Source organism: Syngnathus floridae, chromosome 5, assembly GCF_059516105.1.
Source record: "Syngnathus floridae isolate MCC-2025c chromosome 5, RoL_Sflo_1.0, whole genome shotgun sequence".
Lineage (NCBI taxonomy): Eukaryota > Metazoa > Chordata > Actinopteri > Syngnathiformes > Syngnathidae > Syngnathus > Syngnathus floridae.
Genome location: NC_142417.1, coordinates 9,492,534 through 9,516,389, shown reverse-complemented (window position 1 = coordinate 9,516,389; position 23,856 = coordinate 9,492,534). Strand labels below are relative to the sequence as shown.

The window sequence follows — 23,856 nt, the reverse complement described above, 5'->3', positions numbered from 1 at the left end:
TCACTTGTTTTACAAAATAATGTACTTTCTATTGGTGAGTATTTATATAAACTCCTGTTTAGATTTTGTGGCTACCGTCCGTCGCATTGAGTGACGTAGCACGGCGGGCTCCGACGCATATCGTGTTCGACCGATTGGTTTGTGTGAAACAAAGTTTATGGTGGTAAATTCGCTCTGTTTGGACCAATAACTTATATTATGATAACTGCAATGGATACTCTGAAGCGAGAAAGAGATGATGATCTAGACGATGAAGACAACGAGGAAGGTGGGGGAAAACAAGTTACAACATTCATTCTGGCTGTAGATTAGCTCGTGGCTAACGTCAAATATATATTCCAAATCGCGGTAGTTTTAATAGTGTTTACCCAAGCCCACATAATCTAAGCATATATTTTAAACAATAATAAAAAAAAAGCACACAATAATTTACCAAAATCGTCTCCTATTTAGTATCTGATGGTCTTGCTGATTAGCATGCTTGGGTAGCCAGTTAGAAGCGTGAGATGAATGAAACATTTCACTACCTTTGCTTCACTTCATGTCTTAGTGCCAGTCAAAAAAGGACGAGGTCGTGTTGCAGAGGACCGAAGAAGCCGTCACTGTCCGTATCTTGACACCATAAACAGGCAAGAGGCATTCAGTCCTACGCAAATCTCGGTGCCATCATGTCCCCTAGCTCAGCTCATCATTTTCTGTGTTTGTCCTTCAGGAGTGTGCTGGACTTTGACTTTGAGAAGCTCTGCTCCATCTCCCTGTCACACATCAATGTGTACGCCTGCCTCATATGTGGCAAGTACTTTCAAGGTAATGTGCATTATTTCAATGAAACATCACTTTCTAGTTTTTAAGATGTACTCACATGCTACTTGCCTTCCTTGTAGGTCGAGGTTTGAAATCCCATGCGTACACCCATAGTGTCCAGTTCACCCACCATGTGTTCCTCAACCTGCACACTCTCAAGTTTTATTGTCTGCCTGACAACTATGAGATCATTGACTCATCACTAGAAGACATTACGGTGAGTTGCTCACTGAGGACCAAGAATAACATCCATCCATGTTTTAGAGCTGACTTTGAATGAGAGGCCAAGTCTAGTCAAATTAAGTTTTGCTGATGTCCAGCTCGGCCCTGCGCCCATCAGATTTTCTTTTCTCCCACAGATATGGGGCATGGTTAACATAGATGTTAGCGCACAAAAACATGATTTTTTTTCAGACTAATTGATTCAAATTGCAAATATCAATTCACACCAGTGAATGTCTAGCAAAAACTAAATTATGGCTAGGGAAAAAAAAAAATCACAAGAATTGCAGGTGTGTGTGAGCATTTACTTCTGTGATTCTGCATCATCATTTGTTTGCCACTATTTTACCTTTCACAGTATGTTCTGAAACCAACATTCACCAAGCAGCACATTTCGGGTTTGGACAAGCAGGGAAAACTTTACAGAGCCTACGACGGAACGACTTACCTGCCGGGCATTGTTGGCCTCAACAACATTAAAGCCAATGACTATGCCAATGTGGTCTTACAGGTATTAATATGTCTTCATTCTATGGCACTCCAATTCCTGAGAGGCCGCAATTGTACTTAACTGCTTTGTATCTTCGAGGCCTTTTCCAATGTCCCGCCATTGAGGAACTACTTTCTTGAGGAGGAAAACTATCGAGGGATCCGCAGACCCCCGGGAGACATCATGTTCCTCCTGGTGCAGCGTTTTGGTGAGCTGATGCGCAAACTTTGGAATCCGAGAAACTTCAAGGCCCACGTGTCTCCTCATGAGATGCTCCAGGCCGTTGTGCTGTGCAGCAAGAAGAACTTCCAAATCACCAAGCAAGGTCGGGATTCGGTGCTTTCAGTTGGGAACAATAGTGATGGAATGACTTGCCTATCTATGGAGTTGACTGTAAGCCTGTGATGTGTGCTTTGTAGGAGACGCTGTGGACTTCATGACATGGTTTTTGAATGCGCTGCACGGCGCTCTCGGAGGTACAAAGAAGAAGCCAAGTGAGTGGGAAGGAAAACACAAGTGTTATTTTATTGTCATGTTTTAAAATCATCAATGAAATCAACTCATCAATCAAATCATGTTTTCCTGCCATCTAGCAATCCTAACAAAAGCGTTCCAAGGCTCAATGCGGATCTTCTCAAAGAAGCTACCACACCCAGATCTGGTCAGTCAACTACACAATTGACTCAAAGAATGCTTGTCACTCACACTTTAATGCTCTCGATCCACATTTAGTTTTTAAAATGGACGAATGGGGTAGGTCATAATTAATGAGGTAAATAAATCTGAAATTTGTGTATGGAAAATAGATAAATAAATCATTATATTATTCAAAAAATAGTTTGAAGTTTATGAAGGTCTTTTAGGGGCTGTAAAGTTCATCACTCCACTTGACTACTTCTACTCGATTTCCACTTATTTGATGAATCCTCATGATTTTTCAATATTCCCAGACACCAGAGGAAAAGGAGGCACTGCTCCTATCCGACGAGTACCAGGAGCAGATGTCGGAGTCCACATTCTTATTCTTGACCCTTGACCTCCCAACTGCCCCCTTATACAAGGATGAGAAGGAGCAGCTTATCATCCCACAAGTCCCTCTCTTCAACATACTGGGCAAGTTCAATGGCAGCACCGAGAAGGTAACAATTCATCTGTAGAGATCGTGTGATAGGACAAAAAGTCATTGCCAAAAAGAGATTTGACTCTAAAAACTCGTGACTCGTGTTGAAATTGTTTTCTGATACTCATTCGGTATTCAAAAAGCAGCCCCTTGTCTGGTGTGTCTCCAGGAGTACAAAACATACAAGGAGAACTTCCTGAAAAGGTTCCAGTTGACCAAACTGCCACCGTACCTCATCTTTTGCATCAAAAGGTTCACAAAGAATAACTTCTTTGTAGAAAAGAACCCCACCATCGTCAACTTCCCCATCACGTAAGCGTTGCGCTAAGACAAAGGAGTTTAGTCAAAGAATCGGATACAACCAACACCAAACGTGGGCCGTCCTTATTGAACCGAGTGCTATCAAATGTGATCAAGTGTTGTGTTGTCTTTATCAGGAATGTAGATCTTCGTGAGTACTTGACAGAAGAAGCCCAAGTCACAGAGAAGAACACAACATATGACCTTGTCGCTAATGTGGTGCATGATGGGAAACCAACTGAAGGAGCCTACAGGATTCATGTCCTGCATCATGTAGGTGCAGCCTGAAGATGTACACTGCTTTGAAAACATATTCACACTCCTGGAACTTCGTACTCTGATAGCATTAAATACCATTCAGTGCCATCAGTTAAGTTCAGAAGTCACCTAATTAGTAGGGACAGGGAAGCTTGAGTAGAGTTGATTGGAAGATGGGAGTTGAAGTTCAAGGGGTATGAATACTTTTTCAAGTCACTCATTGTATAATACTGAGAGTATGAATCTGTGTGTTGACTCGGTTCTGCTGACCAAACATTGGTTCTATCAGGGAACTGGAAAGTGGTATGAGATGCAGGATCTGCAGGTGATCGACATCCTGCCCCAGATGATCACGCTATCTGAGGCCTATATCCAGGTGAGCTGTCTGTCTTGTTGCTGAAGTGGTGTCATTTATCACAGTTATCCATTTGTTGCAGTCATTTTAATTTTTATTTCATGAGTGCTGAGTCAAGCATTGTCAGTCATGTTAAACAGTGAAAGCGTATATATTTTTCAACAAATCCAATTGTGCACAATAGATCAAAAATTGTGGCTGTGAAAGTCTCATTATTACTTGTCTGAAATTCAAATAATGTCCAGTGGAACCTATCAAGTTGACTTCAACTTCATTTGCATTTTACACTTCTGTACAAACAATTACAATTGTTCAATTGTGAGATCCCTGAGGCACACTACATCTATGGTGCAAATGAGCTTTGTAGTCAGTTCTATCATTAAAGACTATTTTAGTTTTGCTCTTGTATTAGTTTAAAATGGTAACACCAAGAATCCTTTGAAATAACCAGAGCTTGGAAGTTAACCAGCATTCCGTAATTTGCGTTTTTGGCTACACTCGATAAACAAATCAAATTATTTATTTGCGGTCGTATTCGGTCATCAAATGATTATAGATTCCATTTTCATCTCTTGTAGATTTGGAAGAGACAGGAGAGTGATAAGGACACGAACAACCACACTGCTGCGTAGTGGGTAAAAGAAGCCTAAGACAGAAACACATTTTTTTCCACGACCCAAAAATCGAAATCACGTATGTATTTTTTCCACTGTTTGTGTTTTTATGTTGTTTCTAAATAAACATTCTTTTGCCCTTCCGAGCAAGAACAAATATAGCTCTTCACTTTGCCTTTCAACCTAAAGACATTTAATATCATCCACAAAGATCATTTCCATATTCATTGATCAAACACAACTGAACAAATGCTGGTCGCAATTGAATTCTGAGTGTTAGTTATTTGTTTTCATGCAGACAAATAAGGAAGGCAAAAAATTAACAAAAAAAAGGCAAAAGTGTGTGACTGTGTGTAACCTTGCATGTATTTGATCACAAGCGATTCACTTCTTCCACACATGCTTCTCACAGAAGGCCGTGTTCTGAAAGAACAAATACGTCATCGTCATTAAAAAGGTGACAAATGTAAATATATGCTCACAGGTGGCTAAACAAACAAATAATTGTATGTAATTTAGCTTTGGGTAAACGGGTTAGGTAGATGTGGAGTCATGCTGGCAACAAACAACAAATTCAGCTCTCGCCCTGCACTTTGTGCTGGTTGGTTCTGGTTAATAAGTGAGCAAGGTCTGTGACTATAACTTACGCCACACTTCTGAGCTGCGTTTGTGTCTTTGCACCAGTAGCTCGGCCCCCATGTGCAGGGATTGCTCCCCACCAGCTCCGACTTCTTTGTAGTACACAGATCGACTCTCTGGAGGACAGACAAAGTTTTTGCCTCAGAACTTACTCATCAATACAAATCTAACGTCAGTCCAGTGAAGTGGTTTACCTTCTGTACTTACTTCACAAATGTCCTCATGGTCCGCCTGCTTTTCCAACACCTGCTGCAGTCTAGCACCATATATTTTGGTGAATGACTCGCACTGAAATCACAATAGCTCATTGCTTATTGATGTATCATGGCTGTTGACCTAAGACAATCTTTGATACCTACAGGCAGTTTTGAGTCTTCAATTGATAGAGCAGCTATTTTAAGGGGAATGTGGAAGCTAGTCATAGGCATTATCCACCTAAGAACATTTGAACCCATGCCTAACAGATTTGAAAGACTTTAGCTAGAAGTCACACCTTGGGGATAGCATTTGGGTGTTGACCACACACAGACTGCAGGAAAGAGGACATCTGAGGCTTTGTGGCGTTGACACCCAGTTGAAGCCGGCTCAGCGCAGCCAGTGTACGGCATGAATTGCAGTCCGAAGGGGCGGGCACCTCTAGAAAGTTATCAAAGGATTGTAACTTAATTAGAAAGTTGGCGATATCATCAATGAAGCTGCTACTAACCTGTGCCAGTTGAGTCCCTGAACAAACAGACGTGCAGCAGTGTACATATGGTGTGAGGGGCAGCTGACGACAACAGGAACTCTACAATCTGTACGCCATATGTGCCAACAAAGTCGTCACATTTGTCCTTGTAGCTCTTAGGGAGGAGATCGCAGACTTCGTCCATGATCTTCATCAACGCATCCTGCAAGAAGAAATTGGGTGACAGGCAATAGGTACAACGAAGAATGACAGCAAAAATAGCTACACAAACAGACCTCAGTCATGTTTTGGGGCAAAAGAGTCTCCAGTTTCTTGATGATGAACAAGCACAGGGTGCAAGCCGGGTTGAACTGCTCCTGGATGAAAATGAAAAGGAATACATGGAAGTTGCCACAAAATTTAGGACCATGTGCGCAATGTTATGCGATGCAATGACAATGCTGCTCTTACAAAATAATACGATGATCTTTGATTAACAAAAAGAATTAAAAGATCAAGTGATCGATAAAGTAAAATGACATGCCAGGGTCTGTCCGCACGCCTACTCGTGCGGTCATCTTCTATAGCACTTATCTCACTGGCTTTCCCAGTGGATCCATTCTCACATTTATACATAGTTCCTCATTAGATTTCGCAAGTGGTTATCATGTTTGATATACAGAATATTTCCCTTCTGTGACATCATACGCACATGCGTTTTGGTGAGCGCAGGGACATCTTCCCCATTGTCATTGTGGGGAAGTGTCATCTCTTCCTCATCCTTGTGGGCAGCACACAGTCCAAAAGCCGAGCAGGTTGCTTCCCCGTCCTAGAAAAGGCAAACACATCATTGTAGAACTGATGTCAAACTGTTCAAATTCAGAACACTGGACAACTCATACCCCGTGACCAAATGGTTGCAGCAGGATTTTGGATAAATTCATCTTCAACTGAAAGTCACATTCCAATGCCTGTTTGTCTGGGAGGTGCTGGCAGAGTGCATGCAAGGCTTGGTATACATGCTCCTGCAAAAGCACAGACCGTAACGCAATTAGCCCTCAAGCAACAATCCTTGGAATGTGTGCAAAGTAATTGGTAGACAAAGGCACATTTTGAAAGGGTCACATTTCTTTGAAAGACAAACGCTAACGACCATCACCTTACTGTCTTTGCTGGGAATCACGTTGGCAGAGAGCTGGATAATCTGGCTGCATTCTGAGCAGATGCCCTTCTTCCAAGGAGATGGCACAAACAATAATTATCACTAACGTCCAAATGTGTTTAAAAGCACGGTGAGAACATTTGTCATGAACAAAATATTTAAGATCATTTATTTAGATAGCAATTTCAAAACGGCTTTCGCCATAACAAAGTGCTTAACAAAAACATAAAATAAGAATACCTTTCATTATTTTAAGTCTTACCAGAGAAGTGTCTTTAATGAATGCCACAGGGTCTTTGATGAACATAGAGTCTCCTTAGAATACCAAGACACAAAAAATATAGGTTGAAAATTTTATCAAATGAAAATACAAAATGACACGGATGATAAATGTAATCTCACATATTCAGCATTCCCACGAAAGTAAATAAACCGCACCCCATTTTGTACAGAATAATACCCAACAGTGCTCGTCAGGAAAATGTGAGGTGATGTCGATGCAAACATTAAAATTTCCACCTTTAATCTTACCGGGGCAGAGAAACGCCGTTACGACCACTAGGAGAAACCCAAAAGACGACATCATGTAGGAGCAGGACAGAAACAGCACTGACCAGATGATATGTATTTATTTGACTGACGAAAAAAAAATAAATCTGGGTGACGCTCCGGAAGTTCTCCCAATATGGATGTAAACTTGGACGTCACATACCACCTGAGAAGCACGAATTCTTAACAAATTTAATTTCCCACATTATACATAGTAAGATTGTATCTTTTCTCGGAGGCGTTGTCAAAATGGCAAGTGAGAAGCAAAAAGGAAGCAAAAACGTAGACCCTGCTGTTACACGTTAACGCACCCGCCATGTTGGATGTGGTAGCGCACTAATAAACCACAACATGCTCCATGCATATTTTTCAAACTACTGAAGGGGGAGCACCAGCAATGTGTACATACTCTTATTGGTTTATACCAATTTATATACTTTATCATATCTAATCAATGTGTAAATATTCTTATTCATTTATGCAAACATATTTGCTCAATCAGAGCACAGACACAGTATACAGAGTTTTGTAAATTTCCAGTACAGTAATCCCTCGTTTTTCGCTGAAGTTATGTTTCCGAAAAGAACCCGTGATAAGTGAAATCCGTGAAGTAGAAACCATTATTTTTTTACCATTATTATACAGGTATAACATTGACACCATAGGAAAAAACTTGTTTTCAGGCCCAGCCATTTGTTTAACAAAGAGAAGTAAACACTTTCTTCCAGATAACTACCCTAAAATAATAATTTTAATCATCAGTTCATACTATATAGTGCGCCTCTGCGGCCTGACTCTGCTTTGTCGTGTCTTTTTCATCTGAAGCCATAGCACAATGCACTGTGAAAAAAATCTGTGAAGCAGTGAGGCCGTGATATAGCGAGAGATGACTGTACACATAAGGCACAGCTCAGTAACCGCATATAAAAAGGGACTTTTTTTTAAGTGATCACTAGATATCAGCAGAGAGAATAAATTCCCTGGTACTGTAATTATTTAGTAACACCTGGTAGGCCTACGTAACAAACGTGACACGGAAGTAAAATAAAAACTGCCACTGATTTAATACATAAATATTATAAATTGTAAATATACCCCAAAAAATATTACTGGTGCTTGTTAGAACATTTGGCTTAAGACAGAATGTGTTCATTTAAACCCCACAGTGCAGTGTCACTGTACATGATTCAACTGTCCAGAGGTTAACTCACCCCTCAGTGAGTTGTTGGTCGCCATGGCCACCCTACTAAAAACTGTCTGGCGACATCTTTGGACAATGGATTGGTTGCCAGACAATCGCAGGGAACATTCAGACAAATGCTTGCTCACTCATTATGGCACACCTCCACACAGGCATTGTGTTTTCTCTCTAAAATGCAAATGATCTGATTGAATAATTAGCGCAACAATTAAATATTTTCATGCAGCCAGCCTCTTATATTTGTTTACAGATGCAACACATTGTCATGAACAAGAGCCTGACCAATTTATCTGTGAGTTGAAAATGATTCAGATTACAACACGTCACTGTTAAACTGCTCATTAAAAAACTGATGTAATATTTTTATATTATATATTATATTTAGATTATATTTTTTTCTGTTACACACTGGCAAAGTACAATACAGGAGAAGTACAATTGAGAGAAAACACAAAACAAACAAAAATATTTCCCTTAAAAATAACATTTCAATTTGTAAAACAATATAACATTGTCAGAGAGCATTGTATAAATTTTCTCACTTTATCTTTAAAGACTGCAGCGTGTTAATGTTCTTTGTGGTAATATTCCGAGATTATTATGTGGTTTAATGTTTCTGAATTTAACATCTTTATGAAATGCATGGTAGGCCGATTGAGCACTCCAAATTGCTCGGAGGTGTGCGTGTGAATGGTTGTCTATGTGTGCCCTGCGATTGGCTGGGGACCAGTTCAGGGTTCACCCGCCTTCGCCCACGACCCTCCTGAGTGTAAAAGGTTCGGAAGATGAATGAATGAATGACTGAATGCGAAAATCTGGGATCTTTGTTTACATGCAAAAATGATTTTTAACTCGGAATGAATATCAATGTTGCTACACCTAAAGTTAAAGCTCGGTGCAAAAAAATCTTTTTAAGGTGTGACTTTGAGATCACTGTATGCGGAAACAGCACACAAGCAGAAATCCCCGCCTTGCACTAATTGTAAAATGAAAGTCTATTCTTGACACACAATGGAAATGTCATACATGAAAAATCCCAAGTACTTATTTAACTGTATGGTCACTTGACGTAAATGAATGAAATCCTTGCTTTATTCGGAAGTTTTCTTTGCTCTGCTCGAAATGGAAGAAAGCAAATTACTTTTTGACAAATGACTCTGTATGACTTTTTACTGTCCAACTTATTTATGAATGGGAATAGAAACCATTCATCACGATACAAACCTTTATAACCAGGTCATATAGTATACATATAATTCACTACTTGTCCTGCAATATGATAAAAAAAAATGTGTCTGGAAAGGAAAGTTTTTGCATTTGTTTTGTGATTCATTTGGCTCTAATGAAACAGCAGTTGAACAATGCCAAGTATGTGGTCAAACTTCATCCTCACCCTTTTTAATATTTTCCAGGTGAACATCACATGCTAAAAATAAGTTTAATCACTTTATAAAACCACCTCTATTGCTCCAGTCAGTAATAGACACTTGTGTCATTTGACTCACAACTAGAATTACTTTACTGTTACCTGGTACAGTTTTACCATGAGTGCAAAATGTGTCGTGTAATAAATCTGGAGCCAGCGAATGAAAGTGTTTGTCATCAGTAATGTACTTTATGTTTGTTTGTTCATCCAGTTTCAACTGTTTAATATTTTTGGTTTAATTGTAGCAAATATTGTAATTTGTTATACTTGAATTGTAACTGTAATCAGTTTTGTGTTGACAGGAGGTCAGCACAAAATTGATTGCTGTTGGACTCACATTATTGTACAAGACAATGAAAGGAAGCTGTTGGAAATGTAAAATACAAGAAAGATGATGATTTAATCAACTTACCAAACTGGATTTTTCTTTCATTACTTCCGCGTAATAAAAGTGAAAAGGTGCCATGTGTTGCAAGAACTCATTAAACTGGTTGAACGCTGCTTTAAGGTTAAGTTACTAATAAATTGTGTATTCCACAATAAGACTGGGAGACAGAAACAACCCAAAAAAAACCGAACAACTGTTTGGCACGTTCAACTGGTAAATAGGTTAATTGGTCAGTGGCAGTGGAGTGGCATGATTGGGTAAAGAGGTATACTGCGTACTCTATGTTATTTGACTCCTGTCTCTTTAGCGCACCAATGTTAACCTCAAACGCGTTTGATACTTAGTAGGCCAGATTTTTAAGCCGTTTCATTCACTGATGAATGTCATACAACTAGTCCTGTGGTTTGGCTCTCTGGTTGATGGCTCACCTTTTGCAACAAGACCACAACCTCAACAATGAGGTGACTGAATGCTTTTTAATTAATTTTTTAAGCTGTTGAAATAATGGGGAGGGAGATGGAAGTCCTGATTCCTGCCATAGTGTAAAAAGAATACATGTGCAGGTGATGGAATGAAACCAAGAGATAGAGGAGAAAGTTAGAACAGTCTCAATGAATACAGGGATAGAAAAGCAAGTGAATGACCTACAATGAACTCAGTTTAAGATACTTTAAAGTGCTTGTCCTATTAACATGTGTAACATGTTTATGTTGAGCCAGTCGCACAGTAAATCTGAAACAAAGCATAATATGACTCTTATTGTAAAATGTTTGTCACTGAACAAAAAGGTGTGTGATTTAAATCTTGTATTGTTTGATCTACCTTGCTGTTGTTATAAGTGTGTGACTATTGTGTGTGTGTGTTGAACATAGCTGTGGAATAAGAATGAAAAGACGGAGAAAACAAAACAGAAAACAAAAGGAGGTGGGAGTGAAATTGCTGTGTGACAGAGTGATTGTTTAATAATAGTCGTACATTTTATAATGAGGGAAACAGCAAAGTGCTACAGTACAGGGTTTAAAGCATATTACAGTAAACGACAATAATGCAGAGTTTCAATCAGTTTGTACATGCAAGAATGGCTGAAAAGAAAAGCGGTCGGTGAGTGACAAAAGTAATGAGGTTGTTCAAATTTAGTGATCCCATGACTACAAGGATTTGTGGTGTGTGTTGATCAATATACCGTGGAGGAAGAGGTTGAAGGTGACATGGGGTAATGGGGAAAAAATGGATTTTATAAAATATTTGTGATGTGGGACGTAAAGAGCAAGGTACATGCATCTTACATCAACTTAAAAGTATTAAGAGCATTTCATTGTGGATTGTGAAGGAGATAGAAGAATCAACAAGAGACTTTGTAAGAACTTTGCTGGTATCAAGGATGACCATCAACAGATAATAAAGTCAAGAATTTATGTTGTGGCAATCTCTGACATAATTTCATGATCACAATGGAGCTGGAAGATAATGGATTAGTTAAACAAAACAGCAGATACAAGCAGTGGAAGTATTAATTTGTTTGTGGAACAGAATGTAATATTGATAATGAAATGACTGTGGCCATTGATGATCTGATGAAGACAGGACATCTATTGGGCATTAGTGACGTGCGGACAAAGTTGACAAGGATATCTGTGCTGCAGACGCTGTGGTAAGAGTCTGGTGGTGTGTAGGAACTTTATTTAGGGCTGTGATTATTAAATATTTTTTGGGGTTGATTATATACAGTACAAAATTCTTGTGTATGTCTTTTGTTGCAATCTGCTAATGACACTTTGAGCTCAGTGGGGACTTTCCATCTTCCTGCTCTCGTGATGGGAAAATGTGAACAGCATGATGAAAATAGTTTAAATATAAATCCTCACCGAACCGGAAAGTGTATTGGTCCAATTACGGCTCAGACAGTAATCGTAAATTTTGCCCTCCAGTTCCTTGTTACTGAAGAGCCGGTTGTGCAAAAGAAAAGCACAGAAATATTGAACATTATATGTGCATCTAAAAGTTTTGAAAAATTCAAATTACGCTCACCTGCAAAGGTTATTGTGGTTGTTGATTCTCAAGAGACTTTGTGTGAATCAGTATTTTTTCTTTCATTTGTTTTCGTCAACAAGACTTGGTTTTCATTATACTCTGCGTCTTTCCAATCCTGTAACCACTAATTAAGTCGTACCGTCAGAGGGTGTGTTGCTTGAGTGACAAATTGTGTCGGTTGGAAAACTAAAAATGTGACTGCTTTATGAAGTTGAATAAAACTTTACCGCAACAGGTGCTGCAGGGCAAGGAGCAGAGAAACAGGAAGCCAATTGCTTTTAAGCTCAACTAATTTCCATTTCCAGGCAATGAGACTGATGAGTGATACAATAAGAGAAACTCAACCATGAGACCTGACATTTGAACAGACTACTTAAAACATACTGTAAGATACGTACATATGTAATACCTTTTCCCCATTCTTCACGTAAGGCCACCCATCGCCCTTGGGGGAATCATAGTACCTAGTTCCGGGGTTGTTTATGAGCCGGATGGCGGTCATTGGTTGGTTTTCCGTTGCTGAATCTGTTTCAGAAGATATATATACTGTATTTCCTTCAAAAACTTTTATCCCTGCATATTCAATGGACTGATGTCAATGTGTCTGATTTGGATTTGCTGAAGCTAAAAAGGTCATGCATATGCAGACACCTGTGTGTGACTTCTTATAGACACAGTCAAAGTAAAATCCAAGGTGACTAACTGACTGAGTACATTCCCTCAATTCAAAGGCTTGTACTATGTCAGTATGTCTGTCTTTGGTACACTATCCAGAATATGCTCCTTAAAATGATCTGTTACAAGTAAATGATCAAACTTTGGAATGATTTTGAGTCAAATTAGTATTGTACTATTCACACACAGTCTGCGGCCGATATAGAAAGCCCCTGCTCCACTTGAGTTACACCTTTCTATGAACATCCAAAGCATGTTGCACAACCTGATCTGTCAGGGAGTCGGTCTACTGTAGTTCCTCCAAATGGCAACTCCAACTGTAAAAATAAACCTAACAACATCTTGAAAAGATAGAATCCGGATAGGATCTCTTCCTCCTCTGGCTGGAATCAAGAGCTGCAATAAAAGTCAAAAGTTTGATGAAACCAAATACTGTCAACATTGAAGCCCAGCAAGACCTACTTTGCTGGACTAAACACTATCAGAAGCACTGGCCTGCATTTCTTAGCAAATTTTAATGTTTGTCCCATGAAATTGTATAAATCTACTAAGTCTAGTTTGTTTTGGCTTTGTGGAGTTAAGGTTAATCCAAGGGACCTGAAGTAAATGTTTTAATAAACAATAAATATGTATGTCAATACAGCAAATGTATAATTGATTTCCTTTTTTCATATAAGTCTTATTTATTCATGTGTAACAGAAAGCTATATTTCTTGTCTAGAATGTGACCGTTTATTTAACAAATCCAATTTCAAATTTGTCCAAAACAAGGGCACTCTTATGAGGGACTGTGATGGTGTTAATTTAACAATACTGTACATTTATTATGCTTGGAGTTTGCAGAGATGGAAGGTAACCAAAGCTTAACAAAGCTGGCCTGACTTCAAGCCAATAGAGCAAGCTTTGAACTTACTTGAAGAAAAAATTCAAAGCCTTGCATGCGTCTTCAGATGAGGAAGTTACAATTTGGCCAGGTTAATGAGCTTCATGCTTCTGTCCAAGATGCAAGAGACTTCAACAGAAACATTTAAAATGATGTCTTTCTGAGCTCATGACATTTTAGGTATTCTGAACATTTTTTTTTGAAGGGGATTCAAATGATTGCAAAGGCAATTAGGTCACAACTGGAATTATTCACAAGACGGCTTTGAACATGTGTATATTAGCCTATAAGTGATATTTGATCAAGTCATTTTTCAGTTTACACTTACCGTAACGACAAAATCAATTTAAAAAAGGCATCATGTAAATTACACTTGTCTAAGTGTGTGTGGGTGTTGAAGACTGGAAGGTTTGGTAATCAAGCTTTGCGTCTTGTCACGAACACAGTTCCAGGAAGTTGTTATCTTTGCAATCATCTGTCAGTTCGATTTTTTGTGCACCCATTGTTCATGCATGTTATGTTACTTGTACTTTTTTACACATCGCCGACTCAATATGTTTTAGGCAGCAGTATACAAATACTGAGCAAACATTGCAGCATCATAACAATAAATCCCAAAATATAGTAGAAAAACAATCTATATTACATTACAAGCAACTGATGACTTGTATCTTGTTGCACTTATTGGATTCCTTTGTTGGCGCCATTGTGAGTGGCAGCCTTTTCTAGGAGCCTATTAAGTATGTCCGAAAACCGAATTTTCCCCCCCAGGATAAAAAAAAAAAATCTATCTATCTCTATCTATTTACAGATATTTTCTTAAATGAGCTTTGTCTAATTGTAATAATGAGTAGGTACTGCGTTGCTACCTTGTACAGTTCTCATAATTGCTAAAGTTGAAGTGGTTGAACCGGGAGCTCAAGGCGGAACAAAGAAAAAAAAAAAACGCAACAAAAGAAAAACAATGAAAACAAAATGCTTCAAATTCTTGATGACGTAAAGTGTTTCCAGTGACGCGCCCTTTATAAAAGGTGCCATCATAGCAACTTTCTTAGTATACAGCCTGCCTTTGCTGATTTACAAATCTTGGAGCTGCATCTTTTCAGGTCACTAAATATCTTTCGACTAAAACGTGAACATTTTCTTTATTTCTATTCATGATTGCTATTTAATCATATTCATATAAAATTTCAATTCTATGCGTTTGAAGAGGCAATTTAATGTTTTCTATCTCCTCACCAGATATGTTTCAGCTTCTGCTGCTTGCAGCAATTTGCCTGCAGTGGCAGGTGAATGCCCGTAAGTAAAAATAGCTTGCTAACCCGCATTTAATTTTTTACAGTTTAGCTTTGATATACTTTCTATTTTCTTCCAGAACATCTGAGCAGGGAGAGCCTTGAACAAGCTGTGAATGCTGCCATCACTAAAGTGGACTCGGCGTATGAATATTCAAGACAAGAGTGAGTTCATACATTTGATAAAGTGACTTTTTCTACTGAAGGGGGGAATATTGCATACAAACCAGTGCTGGCACATTTTGATGAGGAAAAAAATGATTCACACGTCAGCGCTGCAAGCTCAGGTTTATTATTAAGATAGTAGTGCATCTTATATATTTTATTATAATTCCAAGCAACATTTGAGGGACAACTCAAAACATTTCTAAAAATAAAAGCATTTCTTGGGCTGTCTGATTACCTCATTAGTAAATCAGTCTCACAGGGGTTCTGGCGGTAAATCTATTGGCTTGGGCTGTGCTATGTAGTACTAGAATACTCTCATTCATCTTGTCTGGGTTTTTTCCAAAGTTCGAAACGTCCTTCGATTAATTGAACACGAAATCATACCTAGAGAAAGTTTATAATTTATAAATGTTGACTAAATAGTAATATAATGGTATGATGCATAATTTGAATGACTGTTTATATTTTTTTTATAATTGGTATTTTCTAGTTTTCCCTAAGTCAAGCAGCACCTTGTTAAAACGAGAAAATTTAATGCTTTCAAATACACTCACTTAATATGGACCAAGTTGGTGTAAGCATGTTGACGTGACCCTTTACAATTGTTCCAGTTCTTTCTGTGGTTACTTTGGACAAAAAATTGCCCAGCCCTGCCCTAAATCTGTTTGTACCCAGTGATTGGATGACAGCCAGTCAAGGGTGTAGTTCATCTGCCACCCAAGGTCAGCTGGGACAAGCACCTAAAGTTATGGCGAATGGCATCCTTAATGAGGACAGGGAGTGTAGACTGGTTTTTAACGACCTTAATCAGCCATGACTCAAATCCAACAGCATGTCACTAAATATGTACGCAGAATATACTAAAAAAACTGATCTTGTCTCAATGTACTCACAAATTTACTTACTCGGTGTAAAATCGAGTTTGCAAGGTTAAACTACCAACACATTTTTTGTCGTGGAAATGGAAGCATGGCTTCACAGGTTCATTGGACCGACTGTCATCTAGTGGAAGAGCATTTAATTGTTCTCCCTGTCAATATACATCGCTGGCATAGCTAGATGAACAGGAGTATTTGGAGCAAATACATAACAATTTGGACCAGTTAAGAGTAACCCCTCACCCCCACCACACCCTCATTGTTGTGCAGCAGTCATTATTGTAATAATTAGTTCCGTGAGTTGATTCCTACATTGTTTTGCAGGGAATGACGCAAACTGCTGTTATATATATTAATTAAATAAGATGACGCCCATCTCACATGTTTGCGAAGCTCAAAGTCTGTCTTCCTATACTTTGATCAAATTACACCATTTGCACCACAATTTAGACCTGTTTTAGCAGTTCTGTCACTAAATTGTCAGGTGCGCCAAGGGCATGAAATGGAAAACGCCAGCGCCCATTGAGGCGCAAACCAAACGTCAAATTACCCAACACAATAAACAAGACTTGTTCTGGCACGAAAATAAAGATGTTTGTGCGCTGTCTCCAAAAATAGGGCTCAAGACTGTGCACATTTACCAAATGACGGAATTTACTCTGAGGCTTGCTGCTTGTAAATGTGACCTCTTGATGCTCCAGGTGCCTTGATCGTATCAGGCGGAATGGAGCCAGACCTCAGGATGTGTTGCGCTTTTTCAAGCAACCTATTGGAATTACCCGTGAGGTGGCCCGATCTGCTGATTACATGGACACCACACTGAATATCATCAAAACTTCTGCAGAAAGACGTCAAAGACGTTCCATTAATGCCACAGGTGAATGGAAATACTATCTCAATGTTAGTCAGAACTCAACATTTGGGACTCTCCAAGATTGGGTTTACCTTGTTTACCTTCAGTGGTTCTGCATTCCTACCCTGATGTGGATTTCGTAATGAGGGGCAGAAAAAAAACGTACTTGTGTAGCCCGTCAATCACTGGTCTGATTTTGTTGCCAGATCTGCTGTCTGAAGAAGATCTGGAGTTTATTGCAGAACTGACAGGTTGCTCCCCTCGTCAACGCATGCCCTCATGCAAGACAGTCCCCAACCTTAACATCTTTCGCACCATCAGTGGCGTCTGTAACAACGAGTAAGACAACAGTGGTTCTTGCTTCCCAATTGGATGCATTGATTAGGTTTTACTTACTAAAGAGAGGACTACCAATGAAAGCTCTGATGAATTTCACTCACCTGCAGGCACAATCCTCGATGGGGATCATCTAACATACCGTTCAGACGCTGGCTTCCTGCTCAGTACCAGGACGGATTCTCGTTGCCCCGAGGTTGGGACCCCTTGAAAATCAATGGCTTCCTTCTTCCCTTGGTACGGTCATTCTTGTTTGTTTCTTGATTATATCGAACGAAGGATATCCAATGGAGCATATACAATTGAAACACCATCGTGGTTAAATGATGTCTTCATCGTTTAAGGCAAGAGAGCTGTCCAACCGCATCCTTGGCGCAGCGATCGGCGATGTGGTGGACGACTCAGTCTTCAGTCACCTGTTGCCCTCCTTTGGACAATGGACGGACCACGACCAGACGTTAGCGCCGCATTCACCCGTCATCCGTTCATTAAGCAACGGTCTGGACTGTGACGAGAGCTGTGAGCGCTCCGAGCCTTGCTTCCCTATTCTGGTCAGTGACGTCCCATAGTGTCTGTCACGCGTGTCACCCCCACAACAAAAGACGTGAGCCACATCCAGACAAACGCTCTCACCGAGTCTCGCCTTCTGTACAGATTCCCAAGGGTGACTCGCGCTTCGGCAAGCAGGAGTGCATCCCCTTCTTTCGGTCAACGGCGACTTGTGGATCTGGCGACACAGGCTTCATCTTTGGTTCTCGCACAGTACGGCAACAGTTGAACGCCCTCACGGCTTTCATCGACGGAAGTCAGATATACGGCTCAGATGAAGAGAAAGCTCTAGAGCTCCGTGACCTCACCACAGATGAGGGCTTGTTGAGGGCCAACACAGAGTATACTGACAAAGGCAGAGAACTGCTGCCCTTCACCAAAATGATGGCCAACGTGTGTGCAACCCGAGCTCGCATCACCAACAACCCAAATGCCGAGGAGGTGTTGTGCTTTTTGGCAGGTGAGTGGCAGGCTGAACAAGCTCATTTGGTATCTTCTCCTTAGGATTCCATCAGCAACCATTTTATTTGATGTCTACTGTGAAGGTGATGAACGCGTCAACGAGAACATTATTTTGACATCGCTGCACACGCTATTCTTTCGTGAGCATAACCGTCTGGTTCGAGCCCTGGCCAAACTAAATCCTTCCTGGAATGGAGAGAGACTGTACCAGGAAGCTCGCAAGATTGTGGGAGCGTATCTCCAGGTTAGAGACTGCCGCTCTTGCATTAACATTAGTCTTGTTTGATGAATTTGGCTGTTTACATTTTATGTTGTCCCTCAGATTATTACGTTCAGAGACTACGTTGGCTACATTGTAGGACCTGACGTTGTGGCGAAGAAGCTCTCCACCTACCCTGGCTATAATAAATTCGTAGACCCATCTATCTCGAATGTATACGCAACAGCTGCCTATCGATATGGCCACTCAATGATTCAGCCATTTGTTGTCCGTCTCAATGCCGCTTACGAGGAACATCCGTTGTACCCATCTCCATTGCTGCACACAGCCTTGAACACACCATGGAGGGTTGTCTTTGAAGGTATGGTCATAATCTGCAGATGTTTTCTCTTACATGTCCTTGCATTTTATTACAGTTCATGTAATAAAATGATTTCAGGTGGCCTAGACCCAATATTGAGAGGACTCGTAGGTCGGCCGGCTAAGTTGAATGTTCAGGATGCCATCATGACAGAGGAGCTGAGAGACTTGCTGTTTAGATTCTCTTTTGAGATGGCGCTGGATCTGGGCGCTCTCAACATTCAGCGTGGACGTGACCATGGACTCCCTGGTATCTGTTTCTGTCTTGGCACATACCTGTTCATTATCTCCTGATTGGATTTTTATCACGTATGATATGTCTTCTCAGGATATAACGAATGGCGAAAGTTCTGTGGTCTCTCACAACCCCGAAATTTCGAGGAACTGGCTGAGGTGTTGAAGAATAAGGAATTGGCTGAGAAGCTTCTGGATCTGTACGGCACACCCGACAACATAGATCCATGGCTCGGAGGAATTACAGAACCTTTGGTAAAAGGAGGAAGAGTTGGACCCTTGTTTGCCTGCCTGATTGGACTTCAGTTCAGCAAAAGTAGAGAGGGAGACAGGTAAAGAGATAACACCATATAGTACATGTCCGCAATCTGCTGTCAAGTATAAACTCAGTGACAAAATGTTCTCATTAGATTTTGGTGGGAGAACGAGGGTGTCTTCACAAAGGCCCAGAGGGCGTCTCTGCTGACGACATCAATGTCCCGCATTATCTGTGATAACACCGGTGTCACAGAAGTTCCAGACCAACCTTTCTTGTTCCGGCCACGAGGGGACGGTTACAGCAACTGCGCCTACATCCCGGAGTTTGACCTCACTCCATGGATGGAAACTCGTAAGTCCCATCAACAGAATCTTGACAAAAAGGGTGTCCGTTGTCTTTGGGTTTTGGAATGATAGACCTCGCCATTTTATGTGTCCTAGCATATGGCTTTCCCGACACCTTTCCAAACGCACCCATGCCCAGTCCAGGTATGTGAAACACAAAAACACCTGTTAATTGGATCTTCTGCTGTAATATAGACATATATCTGTCTTTATAGCTTACTGTATAAACATATATATACATTGCAAATGGGATTGAATCGTTTCTAAATTTTCTTGACTAAAAATTGTGTATATTAACTGACTGCCATCACACCTTGATTGATTCTAGCTCCCTGGTCAGCGTGGCCATCCTTGCCAGGACCGGCACCAGGAGGATATGGACCTGGACTTCCTGGACCCCCTGGACCACCTGGTAAATCTATCTATTTTCTTTTCAGGCTTGAGGTACATACATATGCCTAAAACTGCTGGATAGTTTTTAACCCAGCAGTTTAAGGGTATTACCTATGTTTTTCCTTTTCCAGGAGCTCCAGGTCCCTACCTATCTATCTTTGTTTTTCCTTTTCCAGGACCTCCAGGTGCCCCAGGATCCTATCACAGTGAGAAAATGGCCTTTTCTGTACGACTGAGCAATAATTTCCCCAAAGCCGGCGTTCCGATCCCCTTCCACGAGGTCATCTATAACGGACAGAACAGCTTTGACACCAACACGGGCATATTTACTTGCACATATCCAGGGGTATACGAATTCCAGTTCTCCTGCACCATCTATGAGCATGCTGCCAGTGTCGATCTATTGCGCAATGGCGAGATCATTTTGCATTCATACACTACTAGGCAGGATGGTTACATTACAGCTAGTGGAGCTACATACATCAAACTGAAACGGGGAGACAGAATATGGCTTGTGGCTAACTTTGGAGCCAATGGTCTGACAAGAGACAGCTTCTTCAATGGGCATTTACTCTTTACAGAGGACTAAACACTAGACCGAAACAATTTGAAAAATAGATATGGAAAAGCCCTTTGATCCTGTATAACGCAAAGAAGGTATTGCACATATGCGTTGAGCCCCGTTTTTTAAAAAGTGTGGTTTAGATAGATGGGTGGATAGATGATAGATGGACAGACAGAGTGTGTGTTTGTGTGCATGTGTGAGCGCATGAGCATATACAATTTGTCTACATACCTCACAGTCCTTTCCATTCCCCTCTTCTGAAAAAAAATGACTTGTAACATATAATGGGCTAATTTCGAAGCAACACTATTAACCAAAAAGCTTTTCTTTTCTGAATTGTTATCATAATTTAATTGAATACGTCAATAAATAGATGAATAAAGCAGGTACTTGCTGTCTTAAATTTTCTTTTCACGTAGACAACAGAATTATCACTTTTTATTGGCTGTTTCCAGTATTTCACAAGGTTTACACATTTTAAATAGTAATTACTCATTTAAAATATGAGCCAGAAAAATACATTTTCAAGCGCTACAAAAGTGACTTCAAATGACCGTGACCCGAGTAATTTATTGAACAGAAAGCATTTGTGTAGTGGCATAATTTCTTACGTAGGGTAATTATCTTGAGTTTGTTACACCCACACTTCTTCCCTTCCCAAGCAATAAAAAATTAATAGAAGCTTTTTTTCTCTTGACCAGTAGAGGACGCTAATATTCAAGGTACCGTATATGAAAGAAGGTAGCGCCACAACCTGTGGAATTTTACTTTTTCAAATTCAGTAGAGAAATGCAAAACCTTTTACTCTTCTTCTCTTTAAAAGCCTGAGAAAAAGTTTTTTATATCCTAATGAGTGTTCTTCTATTGTTTTAATGTCTTAAATTATCGTAGATTGTTTTTAACTTTACTGTTTTGTTCATATTATGACTCGAATATGTGGGGGCCACAGAGACTTTTTGTCACTAGAAAATCCTCTCAGAATTAATAACATGATCTATCATTTGTAACATTTACTGATAATAATAATAATAATAATAATGATACTACTACTACTAATTATAATAATCACAGTTTGCTGCATTTATTCTATTACTGGGCAGCTTCAATTGACCTATTGTATGAGTTGCACATAGGCCTACTTTCGTACTATGAACAATACATAGTAAATTTTGTCGAGTACATTTTAGGACAAAATTAGTCTATTTGGTCATGCACTCCCAAATTACTCTGAATATTTTTTATTCTTGTGTTAATTCTGTGTTCAGAGAGGAACCAAATAGATTTGTGTTGGAGTAAAATGTACTCTAAGAAATTAACTGTCCAAAACAACAGACATATAGGTACAGTATTTTTTACGGTCTCTGTTATAACTTTGTTTGACTTATGTTTGTTGTTGTATGACTTAATTTTGCTCCATTTACTGCAGAGCACTTTGTATGCAGCGGTGGTTGCTTTAAAGTGGTCTAGAAATACATATGAGTTTAATTGAGTTGAGTTGAGAAAACATACATTAACAGCATGATTAGTAAAGTGCATTCACAAATTCGAAAGTTTTGAGTGCATTATATTTAAAGGCTCAAATTGAAGTCTTTAGAGTGATGACAGTGCGGCAAAAAGAACATTTTAATGCCATGCAATTCAGATCTCCTCAAGTGACATCTGTGGTAAATTGAGCAAGCTCACTGGCGTTATGCATCTTAATAGGTCAAGAAAACAAAACAAAATAAAATAAAATAAAATAAAACAAAAACAGAATAAGAGTCCTATAGACAGGCAGTCAATGGTAGATGGTTGTGGTGGCTCACATTAGTTCTGCCATTGGAAGGGAGGGACAGGAACCAGCTGCTGTCTCCAACACACGCACTTGACATGTGCATGCTTACACAAACCCACCATTAGCAATATCAATGCGGAGTAGTGAGGTGAACTCATGGATTAATCAATTTAACAGTTCAAATTCTAAAATGTCCTCATTGATCTAAAGTTTGGGATTTAAATCTCTACTGCGGCCTTCCTGTGTGCAGTTTGTACTTTCTCCCTAAATCCTACAATTCAAAAGCAGCCATGTTACTTTAAGTGAAGACTCTAAATTATCAATAGGTGTGAAAGTGACAGTGATTGTTTGTTTATAAATGCCATAACCAATTCAGGCTTAGCCTACCTCTCGCCAAAGTTGTCTCCAACTCAAATAGCAATAGACGGTATGTGGTGCAGCAAGTAGATCTTTAATCCCAGGTTCGGTCCTCAAAATGTGCCTAAGCCTAAATTTCTCCTGGTACTGAGTCACCCATTTGTAAATGAATTTATTTCCTTCCATACATCATCATTGTGTGCAAGAAAAAAAATAAGATTAAGATCGGATATCATACATCATCATTGTGTGCAAGAAAAAAAAAAAGATTACGATCAAACATTAAAAATGAGCAACTTATAAAGGGACAATCATGAGAGTACTGGAAATGACATTTTTAACAACAACAACAATAATAATAATAATAATAATAATGCAAAATAAAATTAATTACTTTTCTGTTGAATGAATAAGCGAACATCATTTTTTGCAGTAAAGGAATGTGCTAAAAGTCTGCAGACTTTGGGGTGCAGTGGACCTGTCAATCATGTGATGGGACGTGCGCGGGGACCAAGGCGACAATGCTGAGTGGAGGTCGCGGGGTGTTGTTGGGGGGGGATTTGATGCAGGGACCACAACTCCCCGGGACGGCTCTTATAATTGGGGGGAACATCTGACTTTGTCCCGCGCTGGCGGCAGATGGTGGGCTGCGGCGGGACCAAGGGGGGAGATTTACTGTCATTGTGATATTGTCCCGGCCAATGAAACAATAGGCTAAGGGGGAAGGACTCAGAATTGGGCAAAACTTGAGGGTTTTAACAAGAAAAAAAAAAAAAGAGGAAATCTTATTTTGTTGACTTACGTACGCACTTAACCAAAACGCATGCACAATGAAAAATCTGATCTGGTTCTCTTTGTGAGATGTGTGAAAAGTGTTGAGAGGTAATTGTGCACAGTGGGTGAGGATGGCGGACCTTTAGTAGCGCTTCTGTACAAGACATTTTATAATCAAAATAATGACGCGCAAAGGAGAGATTGCTCAATGGGTCTACAGGCCCACGGAAGTGTTTTGAATGTGCAAAGTT

General features: G+C 39.9%; 3 protein-coding genes across 5 annotated transcripts; 2 read left to right on the top strand and 1 right to left on the bottom strand.

Annotated features, from left to right (window-relative positions):
- Nucleotides 1-82: 82 nt before the first annotated feature.
- usp39 (ubiquitin specific peptidase 39) lies at nt 83-4,320 on the top strand. Its single transcript, XM_088376787.1, has 13 exons — nt 83-268; nt 551-629; nt 713-807; nt 885-1,021; nt 1,385-1,537; nt 1,616-1,841; nt 1,936-2,010; nt 2,110-2,177; nt 2,467-2,655; nt 2,806-2,948; nt 3,074-3,209; nt 3,484-3,570; nt 4,128-4,320. The coding sequence occupies exons 1-13, from the start codon at nt 199-201 to the stop codon at nt 4,179-4,181; spliced, it is 1,512 nt and encodes a 503-aa protein (XP_088232913.1). The 5' UTR covers nt 83-198; the 3' UTR covers nt 4,182-4,320.
- On the bottom strand, nt 3,622-7,398 carry sftpbb (surfactant protein Bb). 2 transcript variants are annotated; one of them, XM_088376789.1, is made up of 11 exons: nt 7,163-7,398; nt 6,894-6,946; nt 6,629-6,697; nt 6,372-6,494; nt 6,182-6,298; nt 5,766-5,846; nt 5,509-5,692; nt 5,296-5,438; nt 5,010-5,090; nt 4,811-4,918; nt 3,622-4,586 (listed from the first exon to the last, which is right to left on the bottom strand). In XM_088376789.1, exons 1-11 carry the CDS (start codon nt 7,215-7,217, stop codon nt 4,548-4,550), a joined length of 1,053 nt encoding a protein of 350 aa, XP_088232915.1. In that variant the 5' UTR covers nt 7,218-7,398; the 3' UTR covers nt 3,622-4,547. The 2 variants fall into 2 exon arrangements, with proteins under 2 accessions (XP_088232915.1, XP_088232914.1); XM_088376788.1 differs by having other exon boundaries at nt 6,629-6,700; nt 7,163-7,392.
- A 7,399-nt stretch (nt 7,399-14,797) lies between these two features.
- Nucleotides 14,798-21,089, top strand: LOC148398027 (eosinophil peroxidase-like). 2 transcript variants are annotated; one of them, XM_088376679.1, is made up of 16 exons: nt 14,798-14,890; nt 15,027-15,083; nt 15,160-15,244; nt 16,827-17,002; nt 17,185-17,317; nt 17,425-17,551; nt 17,659-17,865; nt 17,969-18,323; nt 18,409-18,569; nt 18,648-18,906; nt 18,985-19,155; nt 19,234-19,471; nt 19,550-19,749; nt 19,839-19,886; nt 20,071-20,154; nt 20,312-21,089. In XM_088376679.1, exons 2-16 carry the CDS (start codon nt 15,029-15,031, stop codon nt 20,722-20,724), a joined length of 2,712 nt encoding a protein of 903 aa, XP_088232805.1. In that variant the 5' UTR covers nt 14,798-14,890; nt 15,027-15,028; the 3' UTR covers nt 20,725-21,089. The 2 variants fall into 2 exon arrangements, with proteins under 2 accessions (XP_088232805.1, XP_088232804.1); XM_088376678.1 differs by having other exon boundaries at nt 20,267-21,089.
- The last annotated feature ends 2,767 nt before the right edge of the window (nt 21,090-23,856 follow it).

Bases quoted from the DNA above. Each gene is read 5' to 3' on its own strand.
- usp39 (XM_088376787.1), top strand. From the start codon at position 199: ATGATAACTGCAATGGATACTCTGAAGCGAGAAAGAGATGATGATCTA. The intron at 808-884 runs GTAATGTGCATT...CCTTCCTTGTAG, and splicing joins ATGTGGCAAGTACTTTCAAG to GTCGAGGTTTGAAATCCCAT. The intron at 2,178-2,466 runs GTCAGTCAACTA...CAATATTCCCAG, and splicing joins AGCTACCACACCCAGATCTG to ACACCAGAGGAAAAGGAGGC.
- sftpbb (XM_088376788.1), bottom strand. From the start codon at position 7,217: ATGATGTCGTCTTTTGGGTTTCTCCTAGTGGTCGTAACGGCGTTTCTC. The intron at 5,693-5,765 runs GTCTGTTTGTGT...TTCTTCTTGCAG, and splicing joins TGCCCCAAAACATGACTGAG to GATGCGTTGATGAAGATCAT. The intron at 4,587-4,810 runs GTAAGTTATAGT...TTGTTCTTTCAG, and splicing joins ACGCAGCTCAGAAGTGTGGC to AACACGGCCTTCTGTGAGAA.
- LOC148398027 (XM_088376678.1), top strand. From the start codon at position 15,029: ATGTTTCAGCTTCTGCTGCTTGCAGCAATTTGCCTGCAGTGGCAGGTG. The intron at 18,907-18,984 runs GTATGGTCATAA...AAATGATTTCAG, and splicing joins ATGGAGGGTTGTCTTTGAAG to GTGGCCTAGACCCAATATTG. The intron at 19,472-19,549 runs GTAAAGAGATAA...TGTTCTCATTAG, and splicing joins AAAAGTAGAGAGGGAGACAG to ATTTTGGTGGGAGAACGAGG.